Source organism: Ylistrum balloti, unplaced genomic scaffold (assembly GCF_031769215.1).
Source record: "Ylistrum balloti isolate Yb309-2 unplaced genomic scaffold, AGI_CSIRO_Ybal_v1 Utg369882, whole genome shotgun sequence".
Lineage (NCBI taxonomy): Eukaryota > Metazoa > Mollusca > Bivalvia > Pectinida > Pectinidae > Ylistrum > Ylistrum balloti.
In genome coordinates, this window is record NW_026782019.1 from 618,664 (window position 1) to 637,016 (window position 18,353).

Sequence of the window (18,353 nt, forward strand, 5' to 3'; positions counted from 1 at the left end):
GCCGTTACTAATGTGAATATCCATTTTATTGATGGGGCGAAATAGATAATACACATCGCAAACTGAACTCTTTGATTCATCAGTCCTATTAATTGAACTCTCATAAATCTGTTTGTGATTTTTAAGAAGAAGATTTATATGTGGGTAGCGCAGGCTATACAGCATTTCACAAACAACATACGACTGAATATCGTATTTCAATACGATGAAAAAGATTATGAGCTGAACTGCATCATATGGCAGTTTCGTCTTTCGAGGACTCGTCACTAATAATAAGGGTTTATATAGGGTTTTAACTAGTTGAAAATTAGCCGAAACAGATATCAAAATCTGTATAGGTGTATGCGTTAGCTCCATAATTCAAAAACAAATACCGCCAAGCACGTGTGTATATTCTGAGCCGTGACACCTTTCATTTGAATTTAAATAAAGTGTGTCTATTGCTCTTAGTTTGGCTTTACCTTCCCAAGATGTCGCAATAGGTACTGTTAAGTATGTTGTCTGTATAAAAAGGATATGTAAAAAGCCGCAATACCATATTGTGAGATCTCAAGGTGGTAAAAAAATCGCCACTGAAGCGACTGAGAAAAATCCAAAGTAATTGGAAGTAATTTCAAAATCTGGATTCGTAGGGACACAAGCCCAAGAATTCAATAGCTTCTAGTAATTTTTTATTATTTACAAAACTTACTATCGCTTGATTTTTCTCGCTATTCTATATAGATCTTCAACCAATTATGACAACTATCAAATATTTAGTTCTGAATCATGTCAGTTTAAGATAATAACTCCTTTCTCAATCCTTTAATCCGCCAGACATATAGAAGTGGATTAACTAAAGGATGTGCCATAATTAATAATCTTGTAGTTAACTCTAATACCGGTAAATGAATGTGTGCCAACTTTAACATCTGTATAACCATGTGTGGGATAAAGGTGAAGAACAATACTACCAGAATAATGAGAACTGTGGTTAAAGCAGTCTTCAGTTTGTCTGTCCGCTTAGAACATCGGACTCCGTGTTTGAAGATTGCGCCGAGCATTAATGGTGGTTGAGTCTGTGGATTATCATGAAATGGAGTTTTAGGTTGAACGTCGTTTTTAAAATGTGACGAGAGTGGTTTAAGACTTGGGGGTTTGAATTTTAATCTTAAATGTGTGTAATTACTGGGAATGGCGTCTAACTTGGCTATAAGAGGATTTCTCTCATAAGCATCGCGTTGATGTTTCCTAAGTAATCGTGTCAGTGTACAAACAGCCGTAGAATACAGTAGAATGGTTAATATCACTAAAGGTAGAACAATGATGAGCTGAGTCAAAACAAGGATGATCAGCATGTTAACATAAGAATACATCCTTTCAAGTTTACAACGGTTATAATTTCCGGTAGTGTTAAAACTGCTGATAATGATCACAACGTAACAGATCAGAAGAACAGTCGATATAAACGGGGTGTAATATTTTGATTTCCCGGCAAAAATGGAATGAGTTCGACATTTCACAGCGTTGAATCTCTCTAGAGATATCAGGAAGCAGAGGAACAGGGAACTCCCAAAGAATGCCACCCATCCGGTATAGATCATTTCACAAAATGATTTCGACGGAATTAATTTGGTGTATATCGGTATGTAATACACAAGGTTAGTACTACAAACAAGCAAATCACTGAAGCTCAGGCAAAGGATGAAAAACTCATGAGCACGTTTCCTCAGCTTCGGTCTTAAAATTAAAAGAATAACCACAACGATGTTCTCGATGAAGCCAATTATCTGCATACATAAACCAACAGCTTCCGGAATGGGATAGGTTACTGCGTCTTCTATATGATACTCTGTTTGGTTCCATGGCGTCTGTGGTTTCTGTAATGTACATATTGTTGATTAAGGGTACGTAGTGCAATGATGCATATCGAATGCCTTACTGACATAATGCAAACATTTATAGAAATGTTTACATGAAGTCTGCCTTACGAAAGCACAGCATGCGTGCCTTTAATGAAGTAATATTCTTAAAACTTTATCAAATGACATATCTTTAAAACTTTATCAAATGACAGATCCTTAAAACTTTATCAAATGACTTATCTTTAAAACTTTATCATCTGTTTTATTTTTGAAACGTCATCATTTGCCAACGCTTATATCCTTTTGACATCATACACGGCTATCCTTTAAACATGATTGTACTTGTTATATTCTTAAAACGTCACCATAGACGATATTCTTAAAACATCATCGATGGCTATATAATTAAACATTATCTCTGTCTATATTCCAACACCACTGGGTATGTTCATGTCTTCTTCATGCCTTTCCTTGTCTTTGGATTCAAATAAAATGCTACACATGTTGTCAATAATATATTATATCACCTGTCCATTACAACTACAAATAAATGTTACATTCACTTACCATCGTTTGTTATACGTTGCTGTCATTCACGATAACTGTTTCTTCAAAGTTACCAAAGCTGTGTTGATGACCACTGTATCCCTGTATTGATGGTGTTTATTTCGAACGGACCTTAGTTATACTCACTAAGGTATACCTCGTTGATATACACAATTGGTATATGCATTATGCATGGATCATTTAAACTGAATCCAATTATCCGGAGGCAAATTGAATCGGTTTATATCATATCGTTATAGACGTCACTACCAGACAGAAACATTGGTCAAATATTAACATGTTGGGTCGTGACTGATATAATACCAACCTACTAAACCCAAGGAAATTAAATTTCGACTTATTTTCACAATCGACTTTTATTTACAATGCTATGTAGGTAAAGGAACGTCTTTTTGATAATATTCGCTAAATGATATGATTTATCAGTCCTCTCTTGACTTACATCTACGATGTAGTTTTGGTGATCATTTTGTCATAAAAAATTCTTTTAGCTTAGTTTTAAGATTCAAGATTCCTTCTGAAGCTGTAGAAACGTTTCTCAGCTTTAATAGGAAAACGTATCTGTTAAGAGATTTACTCATTGTAAACTACGACTGTGTCAGGAGAGAGAAAATAACATACCCTTTATTGCCAAACTAGCATGTGCTACAAATATGTGAATCACTTCAGTATCGGGATAGGCTAAAATACTATCTATTTTTAGACTTCAAACTGACCACAATATATCTTGATTACATATTGTTCTGTCTACTACTTGACCTCATTGTAATATCCTTTCTGTATGATTATTACAAGTGGTTTTGGATGATTGATTTTACCATGGAAATCATTAATATTCATAGTGTTAAGTGACCTTTCCAAAGGAAGGGGGTTGTCTCCGTTCATTCATTATACTATTATCTCTAATAGTGTTGAGTGACCTTTACCAAGGAAGGGGGGTTGTCTCCGTTCATTCATTACACTATTATCTCTAATAGTGTTGGGTGACCTTTACCAAGGAAGGGGGTTGTCTTTGTTCATTCACCTCACTTTTGCCTCTAATAGTATTGAGTGACCTTTAACAAGGAAGAAAGGTTTCTCTGTTCATTCATCTCATTTTGTCTCTAATAGTGGTGAATTACCTATACCATGGAATAGAATTGTCTCTGTTCATTCATCTCAATGTTGTCTATAGTGTTGGGTGACCTTTACCAATGAAGGAAGTTCTCTCTGTTCCCGCATCGAGATTAAATCTATCGAATCTATATTTAATCATGTCTACTTAACAACAACAAAAATGACCCTTACTTGTAACTCTATACTACTGTGTTGAGGACATAACAAACACATTAGATTGATTTCAAAAGTAGATTTAGAGCTAGGTTATCAACAAAATCGTACAGTTATTGCTTTCATGCGGTGTACTACACCTTGTATATAGTGTTCTACATCTTGTATGTGATGTTCTACACCTTGTATGTGGTGTTCTACACCTTGTATGTAATGTTCTACACCTTGTATGTGATGTTCTACGCTGATGTTCTACACCTTGTATGTGATGTTCTACACCTTGTATGTGGTGTTCTACACCTTGTATGTGGTGTTCTACACCTTGTATGTGATGTTCTACACCTTGTATGTGATGTTCTACACCTTGTATGTGATGTTCTACACCTTGTATGTAATGTTCTACACCTTGTATATAGTGTTCTACACCTTGTATGTGATGTTCTACACCTTGTATGTGATGTTCTACACCTTGTATGTGGTGTTCTACACTTTGTATGTAATGTTCTACACCTTGTATGTGATGTTCTACACCTTGTATGTGGTTTTCTACACTGATGTTCTACACCTTGTATGTGGTGTTCTACACCTTGTATGTGATGTTCTACACATTGTATGTAATGTTCTACAACTTGTATGTGATGTTCTACACCTTGTATGTGATGTTCTACACTGATGTTCTACACCTTGTATGTTGTGTTCTACACCTTGTATGTGATGTTCTACACCTTGTATGTAATGTTCTACACCTTGTATGTGGTGTTCTATACCTTGTATGTGTATGTGATGTTCTACACCTTGTATGTGATTACTACACCTTGTATGTGATGTTCTACACCTTGTATGTGATATTCTACACCTTGTATGTAATGTTCTACACCTTGTATGTAATGTTCTACACCTTGTATGTGGTGTTCTACACCTTGTATGTGATGTTCTACACCTTGTATGTGGTTTTCTACACTGATGTTCTACACCTTGTATGTGATGTTCTACACCTTGTATGTGGTGTTCTACACTTTGTATGTAATGTTCTACACCTTGTATGTGATGTTCTACACCTTGTATGTGTATGTTGCCTTCTACACCTTGTATATGATGTTCTACACTGATGTTCTACACCTTGTATGTGGTGTTCTACACCTTGTATGTGATGTTCTACACCTTGTATGTAATGTTCTACACCTTGTATGTGATGTTCTACACTGATGTTCTACACCTTGTATGTGGTGTTCTACACCTTGTATGTGATGTTCTACACCTTGTATGTAATGTTCTACACCTTGTATGTGGTGTTCTACACCTTGTATGTGATGTTCTACACCTTGTATGTGATGTTCTACACCTTGTATGTGATGTTCTACACCTTGTATGTGATATTCTACACCTTGTATGTAATGTTCTACACCTTGTATGTAATGTTCTACACCTTGTATGTGATGTTCTACACCTTGTATGTGGTGTTCTACACCTTGTATGTAATGTTCAACACCTTGCATGTGATGTTCTACACCTTGTATGTAATGTTCAACACCTTGTATGTGGTGTTCTATACCTTGTATGTGTATGTGATGTTCTACACCTTGTATGTGATATTCTACACCTTGTATGTAATGTTCTACACCTTGTATGTAATGTTCTACACCGTGTATGTGGTGTTCTACACCTTGTATGTGATGTTCTACACCTTGTATGTGGTTTTCTACACTGATGTTCTACACCTGGTATGTGATGTTCTACACCTTGTATGTGATGTTCTACACCGTGTATGTGGTGTTCTACACCTTGTATGTAATGTTCAACACCTTGCATGTGATGTTCTACACCTTGTATGTGGTGTTCTACACCTTGTATGTAATGTTCTACACCGTGTATGTGATGTTCTACACCTTGTGTGTGATATTCTACACCTTGTATGTAATGTTCTACACCTTGTATGTAATGTTCTACACCGTGTATGTGGTGTTCTACACCTTGTATGTAATGTTCTACACCTTGTATGTAATGTTCTACACCGTGTATGTGGTGTTCTACACCTTGTATGTGATGTTCTACACCTGGTATGTGATGTTCTACACCTTGTATGTGATGTTCTACACCTTGTATGTGGTGTTCTACACCTTGTATGTAATGTTCAACACCTTGCATGTGATGTTCTACACCTTGTATGTAATGTTCAACACCTTGTATGTGGTGTTCTATACCTTGTATGTGTATGTGATGTTCTACACCTTGTATGTGATATTCTACACCTTGTATGTAATGTTCTACACCTTGTATGTAATGTTCTACACCGTGTATGTGGTGTTCTGCACCTTGTATGTGATGTTCTACACCTTGTATGTGGTTTTCTACACTGATGTTCTACACCTTGTATGTGATGTTCTACACCTTGTATGTGGTGTTCTACACCTTGTATGTGATGTTCTACACCTGGTATGTGATGTTCTACACCTTGTATGTGATGTTCTACACCGTGTATGTGGTGTTCTACACCTTGTATGTAATGTTCAACACCACCTTGTATGTAATGTTCAACACCTTGTATGTGGTGTTCTATACCTTGTATGTGTATGTGATGTTCTACACCTTGTATGTGATGTTCTACACCTTGTATGTAATGTTCTACACCTTGTATGTGGTGTTCTACACCTTGTATGTGGTGTTCTACACCTTGTGTGTGATGTTCTATACCTTGTATGTGATGTTCTACACTGATGTTCTACACCTTGTATGTGATGTTCTACACCTTGTATGTGGTGCTCTACACCTTGTATGTGATGTTCTACACCTTGTATGTGGTGTTCTATACCACGATATTCTACACCTTGTATGTGGTGTTCTACACCTTGTATGTGGTGTTCTACACCTTGTATGTGATGTTCTACATCTTGTATGTAATGTTCTACACCTTGTATGTGGTGTTCTACATCTTGTATGTGATATTCTACACTGATGTTCTACACCTTGTATGTGATGTTCTATACCTGTTATGTGATGTTCTACACTGATGTTCTACACTGATGTTCTACACCTTGTATGTGATGTTCTACAGTGATGTTCTACACCTTGTATGTGATGTTCTACACTGATGTTCTACACCTTGTATGTGGTGTTCTACACCTTGTATGTGATGTTCTACAGTGATGTTCTACACCTTGTATGTGATGTTCTACATCTTGTATGTAATGTTCTACACCTTGTATGTGGTGTTCTACACCTTGTATGTGGTGTTCTACACCTTGTATGTAATGTTCTACACCTTGTATGTGATGTTCTACACCTTGTTTGTGGTGTTCTACACCTTGTATGTGAGGTTCTGCACCTTGTTTGTAATGTTCCACACTTTGTATGTGATGTTTTACACTGATTTTCTACACCTTGTATGTGATGTTCTACACCTTGTATGTAATGTTCTACACTGATGTTCTACACCTTGTATGTGATGTTCTACACTGATGTTCTACACCTTGTATGTGATGTTCTACACCTTGTATGTGATGTTCTACACCTGGTATGTTTAGTGTTTAAATACAAATAAAAGGGAATTTTAAACGCAGTAATAATATTGAGTGATTATCTTTTAAAATAATTCCCTTTGTTAATACATATAAACACTGAAGACCATGTGAAACATTCAGGTATCAACATCTTATATCTACTTGTATTGTTCCGGTCACCTGCTAACATATCACACCGTTAGCACGAGAACAAAAGACCTACCATTAATAGATTTGAATATAAGATAGTTTGTACTAATCAGTATAACTTCCGATACATATGATCGGTGTTGGTCCACCGATGCTTAACGTGATCACTTATGTATAAGCTAGGACGTCCACAAGGAATTCAGGTGAGATAGATATCTGTATGTAAACACCAATTACTTTTGTTGGGAGAATTCAATTAATTTAGTGGATACGAAACCACGTTGATTTAACTAGCGTTTCCCGTCGTTGACCTGTGATGTTTAATCAGATTTTCATAGCTTAATATGTCCCTTTTCAGCTCATTAACTTTTCTCTATATTATGATCATTTTTATACTCATTATCAAAACAAATATCATCTATCTTATGCCTGTCATGACATCTTATGACAGTCACGCTAAAGTTTCTTTCTCCGTATTAAATTATCTCTGCAAAATGTGCAAGCAGTTCTGGCGATAAAAAAAATCACGCATTGAATTATAAATGGCAATAGAGAAACTTGTCTCACAACATGCAATGATGCATTTATATCAGTGATAACCTGACTTTCTGTTTCGTTAAATTTTCTAAATGCCAATGCTTTGCTACCGATATCTTTGACACATACGTCAATTTGTTCTGTCGATTGTTAATGGATTCGCATATGCTTTTAAACTAGTATGACTAAAAGGTTCCGACATTCCGATGACAGAGTACAGGTCACAATGATGGGGTATGTTGTTGATATTAAGACATACATTTATAGTCTACGAAAACCGCTGTAATTCCTTCACATCGGGATTAAGATAACGACAATACGATACAACGCTTTTATCGTTTTGAAGTTGCCTTAATCATCATGATAAAACGATTTATCATGCGTTCCTTTGGTCAAAATGTTCTAAAGACTTATGATTATGGCTAATGGCAGGATTACAACGTTTGAAGTGCAAGTGTGCCATACGCCACTATGTTATTAGTGTTACGGTAAGACCATCAATTTAACACAAAACATTACCCCGCTAAATACAGATCAACGCGCGTCTCCATGGCGATATCATTCTAAGAATATTAGCTTTTTTCATTGGGTCTTTGTAAGAACGACACAACTGGTCATAATACGATTAGAAACATCTATAGAAAATGTATGCCACACTGCACAATTATTAGAAATAACAAACAACAACCCTTTATAACGCTTTATTAAAAGTAATCTTGGGTCTGACGTCAGACATTCAACGCATGAAGGTACTAATTCCTTGGGTCAGATACTCACTGAATGTTAGCGGGTTTTTAGGCTCTCTGAATAGCAGGGATGACATATAGCCATCGTTTAACGTCTTTCGGCGTACTCAATGTGCTCTCCGCTGTGTGTGAAATTTTTATATTTCAGATCACCAATTTCATTATCACACTGTAAATTTCTTCTCAACCTCATTGAGCAAACGATCGATGGAAATGTCGAGAAAAGAAGACGACAAGGGTTTTCTAAATTTTTGACCACGTCAAACATTCACCAGGGCAACAATGGTGGCAATTTTGCAACATTATATCGAAATCATGGTTCCCTGGCTTAACACCTATTTTCAAGTTCCATCCGTGGAATTAAGCTTTAACTCGTCGTGATCGAGAGATAGCCCAGACAAACTTGGAATTTTTCAGGTCAGTCCGAAATCCAATATGCCGTCATTAAAAATAAAATAAAAACAAAACTTCTACAATTCCACTTGTGCTTTTGAGCTGAAAATTATGGAAAAGTCGAGTAACTGAAACAGAGAGTGCCTTTACTGCTTAATATTCCGTACTATTTTAAGCATTTACGAACATTTTTCACGATAGCATCTCATATTGCTGTTATATCATATGCAGGTTTTTATTGATAATTAAACGCCATGGGCCTATTGTATGTTTAACTGGCAGTTATTTTCTAATGCATCTAATGCATAAAAAGGATTTTTTCCCTTTTCCCCGTTTTTGTTGTAAATAATTTATCACATGTAGCTTTGACCAATCTTGTACATTTCTTCTATAAGAACATTTGAGTTTTACTCAATGTACAATACAATACCCCATTCAAAACTGGACGGAGGTCTTCAGTCTCCGTGTTGTGAGAGTGTTTTTCAAAGAATGGTTAACAGGATACATATGTATGGTTGTGAACTATACTGAAAACGACGTCTAAGAAGAAGAATTAGAAATATTCAGAAGACGCGATCGTAAATGATCTAATTTCTGGTTGGAAAAGTTATTGTCGAATTTGGTAACGAGATTTTCCTACCGTATTTTGGTATATGTAGGAAGATAATCCATGCCCCTCTCTTATCTGACTTATTTTTTCATTTGTCTTTTAGGTAACAGCAGTAAATGTTACCTATATTTGATATTAGTGCTGATTACATGTTTTCTACTGATAACACAGATTTTTTTTGTATGTTGATTTATATACCACCCCTGATAATATCACACATCCCCCCTACGAAATGGTATCATGCTCCCTATAAAGAAGTATCACGCTCCCTCTTTTTGATATATATATATATTGCCGCTTCCGTCTATCGCTGTCTGACTTGAACATAAATAATGTTGGTCTTGAAGAATTTTTTTTATCTTCTTAAGAAAAATGATTAAGAATCTTACTCAAATTTCCGAATGGTGTCGTTTCCGGATTGGTTTCTGTTATTAGTGATACACCTGCAGCTGTCGGCTACAAATGTAAACAGCTAAAGATTGCGACTAGGACAAATGATGGCGAGACAATTTTATTTCAAGGAAAAAGAAATAAATTAAAAAGACGATTTTATGACCATTTTGATATCACACCGCTAATCAGCTCTCGATTCATGATAACATTTCCCGCACCTTCGACCCTCGAGCTGATATCAAGAATCTCGGTTTGAACTGGGGTGTGGTATCAAAAAAGTCATATAATAATTTTTATATCAACTGTAGTAGACGTTACCTATAGGTGATATTGTTTTAAATATGGCTTTGGATTGTTTATCTCTGTGCCTGCGTACTGTATTTCTACTTACTCCTTGTGTAACTGCATGCTCTATAATTGACTTTCTACTGAAAGTGTTGCCATGCAACGCTTCCTCTTTACTGACATGTTGTTTTCTCGATTCTCGATTTTCAACATTGATATATAATATAACGGCTTACTCATTGTGTCGATACAAAGTAGTGTTAGCTATCCAATACCTCTCTTATTGTGTAAGGGAAATGATGATATCGAGGCGAAATATTTTTTTTAATTCTAGCTTACCTTTATAATGACTAATGTTATTGGTGAAACAATATATACAGTTACTTTTTACATGGCATTTCTCAGTTAAGGGTTCACGCACGGTTTGTCTGTATTACGTACAAAAATTTCTTTATATGGAATAAATGTTTATACAGCAGAGAGATTTTTTCGTTAGAGAAAAACCTGCATATTCGATTAACATCTACCTTATATTGAGAAAATACCTTCCCATGGTACTCTTAGTCATAGCATTATGTTCATTATACTGACTGCCTATCCATACTTTCCTTTTAAAATAATGTTTAATCTTGACAGGAATATTAATAAAAGTAAATGCAGCATCATGATCACTAATAGTTCGGTCAATTTCAATAACATCAGAAAATAGTGCATCAACTGTTTCACTTACAACTAGAAGCTGTTGGCCAACAATTTGACGAGTTTTTCACCAATACACAACATCTTACTTAAAGATCCATCGTTTCCATCAACGGTATGTTGAAGAAATTGGTATGGTACATATCTATACTCTAGCCTGTACAGTTTCAGATTATCTAATTGTGTTACCAAAAAAAGAACTTTTTACATGTGACCCCTTTCTAAGACCGGAAATTGACATTCGAAACAATATCTTCTCACTACTATCAATGTCAATCGAACACAAAATGCAAATTACCAAACGTCATCACCTTGTATCTCTAAGCTACCGAAAAGAATCATTTAAACTTTTTTAGCAAATAAACCCATGTGACCTTAAAAGTGGACCAAAGTCATTCAAAATATCAAAGATGATAACTAACAACTTGGATATCTTACATGCGAAAACTCCTTTCGGACACGATGCAATCAATATATACATAGCAATATACCATAGCAAATAATAACAATATGCTACTGTCAAAATTTCATCATCTTGTGTCTCTTGGTTATTGAAATATTATTAATTAATAATCTTGTGACCTTGAAAATAGATGAACATTTATATTGCCAAACTTGAGAGCAAATGACCAGAGGTTGCATTATGTGATATAGCAATGCCCTAGGCCTTACACAACTTTAGAAGAATTTTTTTTCAAATTCTGTTACCCATAGTAGCAATTTTCAAATTTGATCTCAAGAACCGGAAGTTAATTGTTCAGACAAGATTTTATAAATACATTGCAGAGCAACTAAGGACAGCATGCTACTGACAAAATTTCAGCTTCATGTGTGTCTGGAGTATTGAGAAAATGTTATTCAGATATTTTCAAATAAATGTATTCTGTTTTTATAGTACCTTCAATAGCAATTGATCAAAGTACGCTACAAACACAATTTCATTACAATGTTCTTAAATATTGAGAAAATATTATTTAAAAATTGTGACATAATTGACCTCTGTTACCTAAAAATTTGGTCAACGTAATTTATATTATCAAACTTGCTAGGCAATGTCCAGAATATCTCATATGCAAAATATATTGGCCTTTTAGAATAAATTTCAAATATGAACTATAACCTCTGCAGAAAACTGGAAATTGACATTTTGTAAAAATATAATTTATAATTCATCTTACATAACAAATCCAAAGATGAATGATTTACCCTTGGTCCCCTAGAAACTCGAATTCCCAACCCACGGTCCATATATATGTATTATAGTGACAAGGGTTGTATGGAAAAGTGAACATAAAGTTTGATAATGTTTTAAAGGGCCGTTGAACTTAGTAACATAAACACTACCTTTAATGGAAATGTGTTGTCTTTTAATGAGTATTTGGCGAATGCAACTGATCAAATATTGACCAAGTCACTTTCTTAGGAAATGTATGTAGAAAGGGCTCGGTATATTTTATTTCTTTCCGGGTAAAATGTCCTCCTGTCTCTAAAAGGTAAATTAATAACTATGCCGAAATCACGAAATCCAGGGAACCTGCCTTACTAACATTTGTGATGGAGGACGGTCCAAAAGAAGCAAGAAGTATATCTGTAACACAGTGTCATCTTTTCATCTGCCACTGGAAAACTGTATCTTGGCTGAGACAGAGGGAATGAATCCATCACCACATCATCGTTTACAAAACTGAGGTGAAATCATTAAGACGATGGACTCTGACACTATATCGGAAAGCTTCTCCCAGGCAGATAGCTAACATGATGGTGATAGCTTTGCGTTGACCAAAATATGTCAATCTGTATCTGTCTGGGAGAGAGATTTCCTGAAGTTGGAATGTGTCAAATATGACTGCAAGTGCCTAAGAACGAGTCTGGAGAAGCTACCGGTTGATAAGTCACATTACAAGACCAATATTAACTAACAAAGCTTGTTCTTATCCGATTGGTAAAAGTAGTAAGGGATATCTTTAATTCAGTTCACCTCATTTTGGCGATCATCAAAAAACAGAGATTTTTGTAAGTCTTAATCCACAGGAGGTGTAGAAGTGGATAAATCTGCATATTCCACAATGTCCAGATGTGCATCTGGCGCGACAAAAAATCTGAAAAAAAAGATGATGTTCGAAAGATGGTCAACATATGTAACCGTGGATCGTGGTATTTCAGCTGCTTGTGTATTTACCTTACTTTGGATCGGCTTGGTTGCCATTGGTGTTCCAGAAGTGTACGAGATTGAAACCAGCGCACCAGAGTAGATGCTTAATAATCTACATCGCTAAAGGTCAAACATCTAGTCCATAGTGTAAGAAATCAACAAAAGCCAGATACAAAGGACAGAGCCAGAAAGCTGAAATCTAGCAGTATCGCAACAAGTAAGAACGCCAGGTTAGCTTATGGGACAAAAGATCCAGATTTGTTTGTTTTGGGAGGTTTTGAGTTTATGACAACCTATGCAGTTCTGACAACCTTCCAGTGTGAAAGGTCCAACAGGTTCTAAACATCAGAGTATCAGCTCCACGCAGGAGGAGTAAAGATGGATTCGACCAACTGCATTCCATTTCAGTGAGATGATTCGACGAAATGTTTGCAGACCTTTGAAACTATTGAGAGAGAAATCCCTGTACAATAGTGTTAGAGAGAATACCTGGCACAAGAATCATCAGCCATCAAAGAATACACAGAGTAAACAACTGGCCTGCATCAAACATCTTACCACTTTCCAATAAGAGACCAAGAAAATTCCAGCGAAGTTTTAACCGTCCAGAGTGGTATTTATATGTCTTTCAAATATCAGATTTATACTAAGGTAAATTCAAATCTGAATTCATACTGGGGAACATGCAAGCATCAACAAATCAATGTACGTGTAGGTTGTCATGACTTTGTTTCAATTCACTTGTTTGAAGTTTCATACCATTATTTAAAATTCATGGTATCGATGTTACGAAAGTGTTTTTAAAATGTCACATTTTCTTCATTAACGGTATCATTTGAAACCTAATACTGCAAAGAGATTTCATATAGATCCATCGATTGCAGGAGGAAGACACTTTACCAAGTTACGGGTTACGAGTGTACTGAAACTGACCGCGTGTCGTGAAGTCTTTTATGCTTTACACTTGACTGTTGCTTTGGCGTTTTTGTGAACATTTTATAATATGTCGATCGGTAGATAAACTTATCGATAAATTAGTGTTACGAATTTACTACAAATGTAAAAGATGACGAGTATAAATTGCCGTAAGAAGATGAAAAATAAAGTGTTTCATATACAGATTATAAAAGGACCTGGATACTGATTCTTTAAAATTTAAAGATATTTAACTACATCATACAGCTACTTCGTCCTCCTTGGACTCGTCGGTGATGCTAAGGCCCTAATTTTTGAAGCCTAGGAGGGAAATGAGCAAAAAAACTTTTGAATGGTTACTATGTTAAAATCACTATAAAAACTGGATTAAAGAAAAAATTTATAGCAAATAAATAGGGCGCTCCATTTGAGGACGCAGTGGAAAGCGCCGAAACGTTTGAGGAAGGATGGTCCACCTGATGATTGGTCAGCACTAGATTCCAATGTATTCAAGGTGGATGTATCTCTGAACGGCAACATTTTCATGCAAGGAAATTTGTTTTGACAGTGATTATGGTCTTTTCCCTTAAAGTAGAAGCAGTTTTCCTGTAAAACTTACATGTTTGTATTCAGCAGCTGGTATTACTTTTATTTTCTATTTTGAAAGTTACTGACACTTTTTGTAATACATATATATATATAAATGTTGACTTGATGTGATTGATTGATTAATCATATTTCAAATTATCGATTTTTGATAATTTCCAGTATTAATTTATGTAATAATGATAACTTAATTTCTTTATGTAATTATCTCAGATATGTGTAAAAAGAAAAATATTCTCTTAAGCTATATGAAATGTGGAGAAACTTATAACAACTTTTTAAATATCATTTTTCTACAATAACACATATTGTCATTTATTTCATTTAACATAAATTCATTGCTTATTTAACGGATATAATATGACTGAAATTTATAAGTTCTTTGAAGTGTAACTGTATATATACTATACTATACTGATGTTTTGATATTTATCATATGTTCGGCTGGTGACGATGAGTACAGTCTTATTTTGGTATCCTACATCACCTGCCAGTTTCCACTATGACTTTTTGGTTACTTGTTCTAAATACAAGGTAAGTTTCTTGTGTTATCATTTAATAACATGAAAGTTTTTTTTTCAAAATTACAATAATTTTAAAATAATATCAAAGATTTGTTTTTTTTTAAATCACGATCCCATTTTTCTAAAAATTGATTGTGTAATATCTGTTTTATCCACTGTGGATTGAAATTTTTACGAAACTGAGAATTCAATATACATTAGCCCACATGCATTTAAATTATTTTATAATACATTTAAACATAGAACTACTCATTTTTTCATTATATGATAATTTATTATACATTACAACAGTGCATCGTCATTCCTTAGACTGTATTATTTCTCACCAATAATTCATCATTATTGTTTTTATATAAATCTAAAGTGGTTTTGATCGTGCCATGTTAATGATAAACCAAAACTAAAAAAAAACGTCTAAATTTTGAATTATAATTGTAATTTACCTCTTTTTGCTGGCTATTTATACAAGACGTACACGTCTTGACATTCAATATTATTACCGTTATAAGTGTTCGTAACCTACAATATTTTAGATGATTTTCTCTTTGTTTCAACAACTTGAGTCTCTGTTCCAGAAAAAAAATAATTTCAGTTTAAAATCTTTCTTTGTGTTGTATGTATGTTTTAAATCATTCAATAGAATTATTTGTTAGTTTTTTAATATAATTTAGTGATGAATTGTCAACTATTCGTTGTTCATATTTCATCTATTACTTTTAATAACAATATTGTTTAAAATACTAGTAAATATCAGATATCATAGTGAAAAAGACGGCTTATATGAAACGATATTCCTATATGTAGACGCGTTGTTGGGCAATTGCGTAGAGTGTTGAGTCATAACCTCTCATCATAGACTATACAAAAAACGTGATTGGGAATATCTTTCTGATAGACGTAAGATATGTTACGACACGATTCTACATCAGCTGAAAAATATTGTGATATGGTATTCGTATCATAATGTAAATTACATTTACATCCATAAAGGACGACTTGATATTTCAATATTCCAATATGTAGGACAGCACGGTAGCTGTTTTCTTAATATATTTAGAGTACATAATAAAGCCAGCAATTAAACTTTAAATTTAAAAGATTCTCCAACATTAACTTGCAACTATGGTGAAGAAAATGCACAATATAATTCTTACCTGTCCATCACGCAATCATTCAGGCTTAAGGCTTCAACTGTTTAACCAAAATATTACCCGTGGCCTCTTTTATATAAATGAGATGAATAAATAAAATGCATTTCATGTCACAATACAAATAGATACTACGAGACTGATCAAACATATCTGGCGGGGACATAGAGATAACTATATATATACGTTGTCTATATGGTTATTTAACCTTTGAAATGACTGAATCATACCAAAGTTATAAAAAGAAGGCTTGTGTAGGTTTTGTCTGGTGTCCTATCATTTAGCACTGTTATATAATTAATTTGTTGAAATTGAATAGGATTCAATAGCAACGATTTGGTCAACCCACGTTACCTGTTCAAATTTCTAAAATGTTGACAATACTACGCTGGCTTAATCACTCTCTTTGCTAAACTTAGCATATGCATTGTAACGACCACACTTTTACAATGTCGAGGACGACCTGAAAACCTCTTTCTTGGAGTATAATAGTTGTCCAAATATCACTGAGGATAAATCAGATAACTGTTTATAGTGAAAAAAACGTCGCATTCAGATATCTTGTGTAGGCTTGGAGAGCCTTTGATTATCGATGCAAAGACGCACGCAGACTCTATCAGATTTCATGACATATATCTAGAATGAGATACAGAACAGCCAGCCACATACAATTGGTTTTACAGGAATAAACCACTGATTCGTCCTTACAGAACACATCATACAGAGGAAAATAAAAACTGGTCGTACTCAATGTTAATATACGCAATAAGTATCAGAGTAAATGAGATCATTATCTTCAAAACAAAACCTCATCGACAGATTAGATTGGCAACAACCATCTCTGTAATATGAAGGATCTATTTGTTTAGGAAAAAAGTTTCTACATCGATTCAGACACCAGAATTTTTTATTAAGCTCATAAAATTTCTTGAAACGCATATATGTATATGTCAAATATTATATCATATATCATGCATTAAAGATAATCAAAACGCGGATAATAGCGGTGTGTTAAATTGTCAATACAAAGGACAGGCATTCTGCGATCTGATGTCTTGTTACAATAGATATTTGGTGTGAGGTTGAGAAAGTAACAATTAAGACATAAGTTAACAAACCATATCGGCCAGTCGTCAATATTCTAGTTTATGTGATAAATTATGTATGTCCTCAAAACATAATGAACAATGTACCTTTTGTACTGACTGTGATGTTTCAGCCATGAAATAGTTCAATAAAGTACACATTTAGTACGGTAGCTGGATATGATGACGTGGTCGTATCAAATCAAACAACCAATTGGATACTCTAGCAGGGGGATTAAAGTCAGTTACAAATGTCAAGGTCGGTTTTAGAAAGGATCACTTTTCTACTGAAACAAGTTTTCAAATGAGAACAAGGTTTGCAACAACGCAACCTACAGGCAAAGATAACGAGCATACAACACATCTAGCTTCATTTAACACGAAGAAATAAAAAATATGTCTCCATGAAATATCTTTGACGACCGTAAAATTTTCATTCACCTGCATCTCGAGACGTCCTGTGTTATGAGTCTGTCTATCAGTTGACGACATCTTGCACGCAAATTGTAATATCGAGAGCCGGTCTTTGGTATCTAAACAACTATGACATGTAAACACCATAGGTTTGGGATACAGGAATGTTGATATCCAGAAATGGGAAATGGACATAGGTAAGAAATATCAAGCTGTAATATAACGAGGAACATGTAATTCATAGCCTCTAACCCCATAAAATTCCGAATAATGAGCAAGAGATATTTGATATGCTCATATTAAGCTAAATACATTAGAAATTATACATTATTTATTATTTGTTTTTACTGTACTTAATTGATTATGAAACATTTATGTATGAAAAAAAAGAAAACAAGGAAAGAAATGGCAAACATATTTGGATAAGTTGAGTTAAGATAGCTTTCATGTGTGTGTGTTTTTTAAAATTATGACACTGCTATTCCATCGGAAACTGCTGTAGATTAGAATCCTACTATA

The 18,353-nt window shown here is 34.6% G+C and overlaps 1 protein-coding gene across 1 annotated transcript; it reads right to left on the reverse strand.

Annotated features, from left to right (window-relative positions):
- Positions 1–776: 776 nt before the first annotated feature.
- On the reverse strand, positions 777–17,912 carry LOC132546271 (uncharacterized). The gene is made up of 2 exons (XM_060209983.1): positions 17,862–17,912; positions 777–1,859 (listed from the first exon to the last, which is right to left on the reverse strand). The coding sequence occupies exons 1-2, from the start codon at positions 17,910–17,912 to the stop codon at positions 777–779; spliced, it is 1,134 nt and encodes a 377-aa protein (XP_060065966.1).
- Positions 17,913–18,353: the final 441 nt, after the last annotated feature.

Bases quoted from the DNA above. Each gene is read 5' to 3' on its own strand.
- LOC132546271 (XM_060209983.1), bottom strand. From the start codon at position 17,912: ATGTCGTCAACTGATAGACAGACTCATAACACAGGACGTCTCGAGATG. The intron at 1,860-17,861 runs GTGAATGAAAAT...TGTACATTACAG, and splicing joins CAGGACGTCTCGAGATGCAG to AAACCACAGACGCCATGGAA.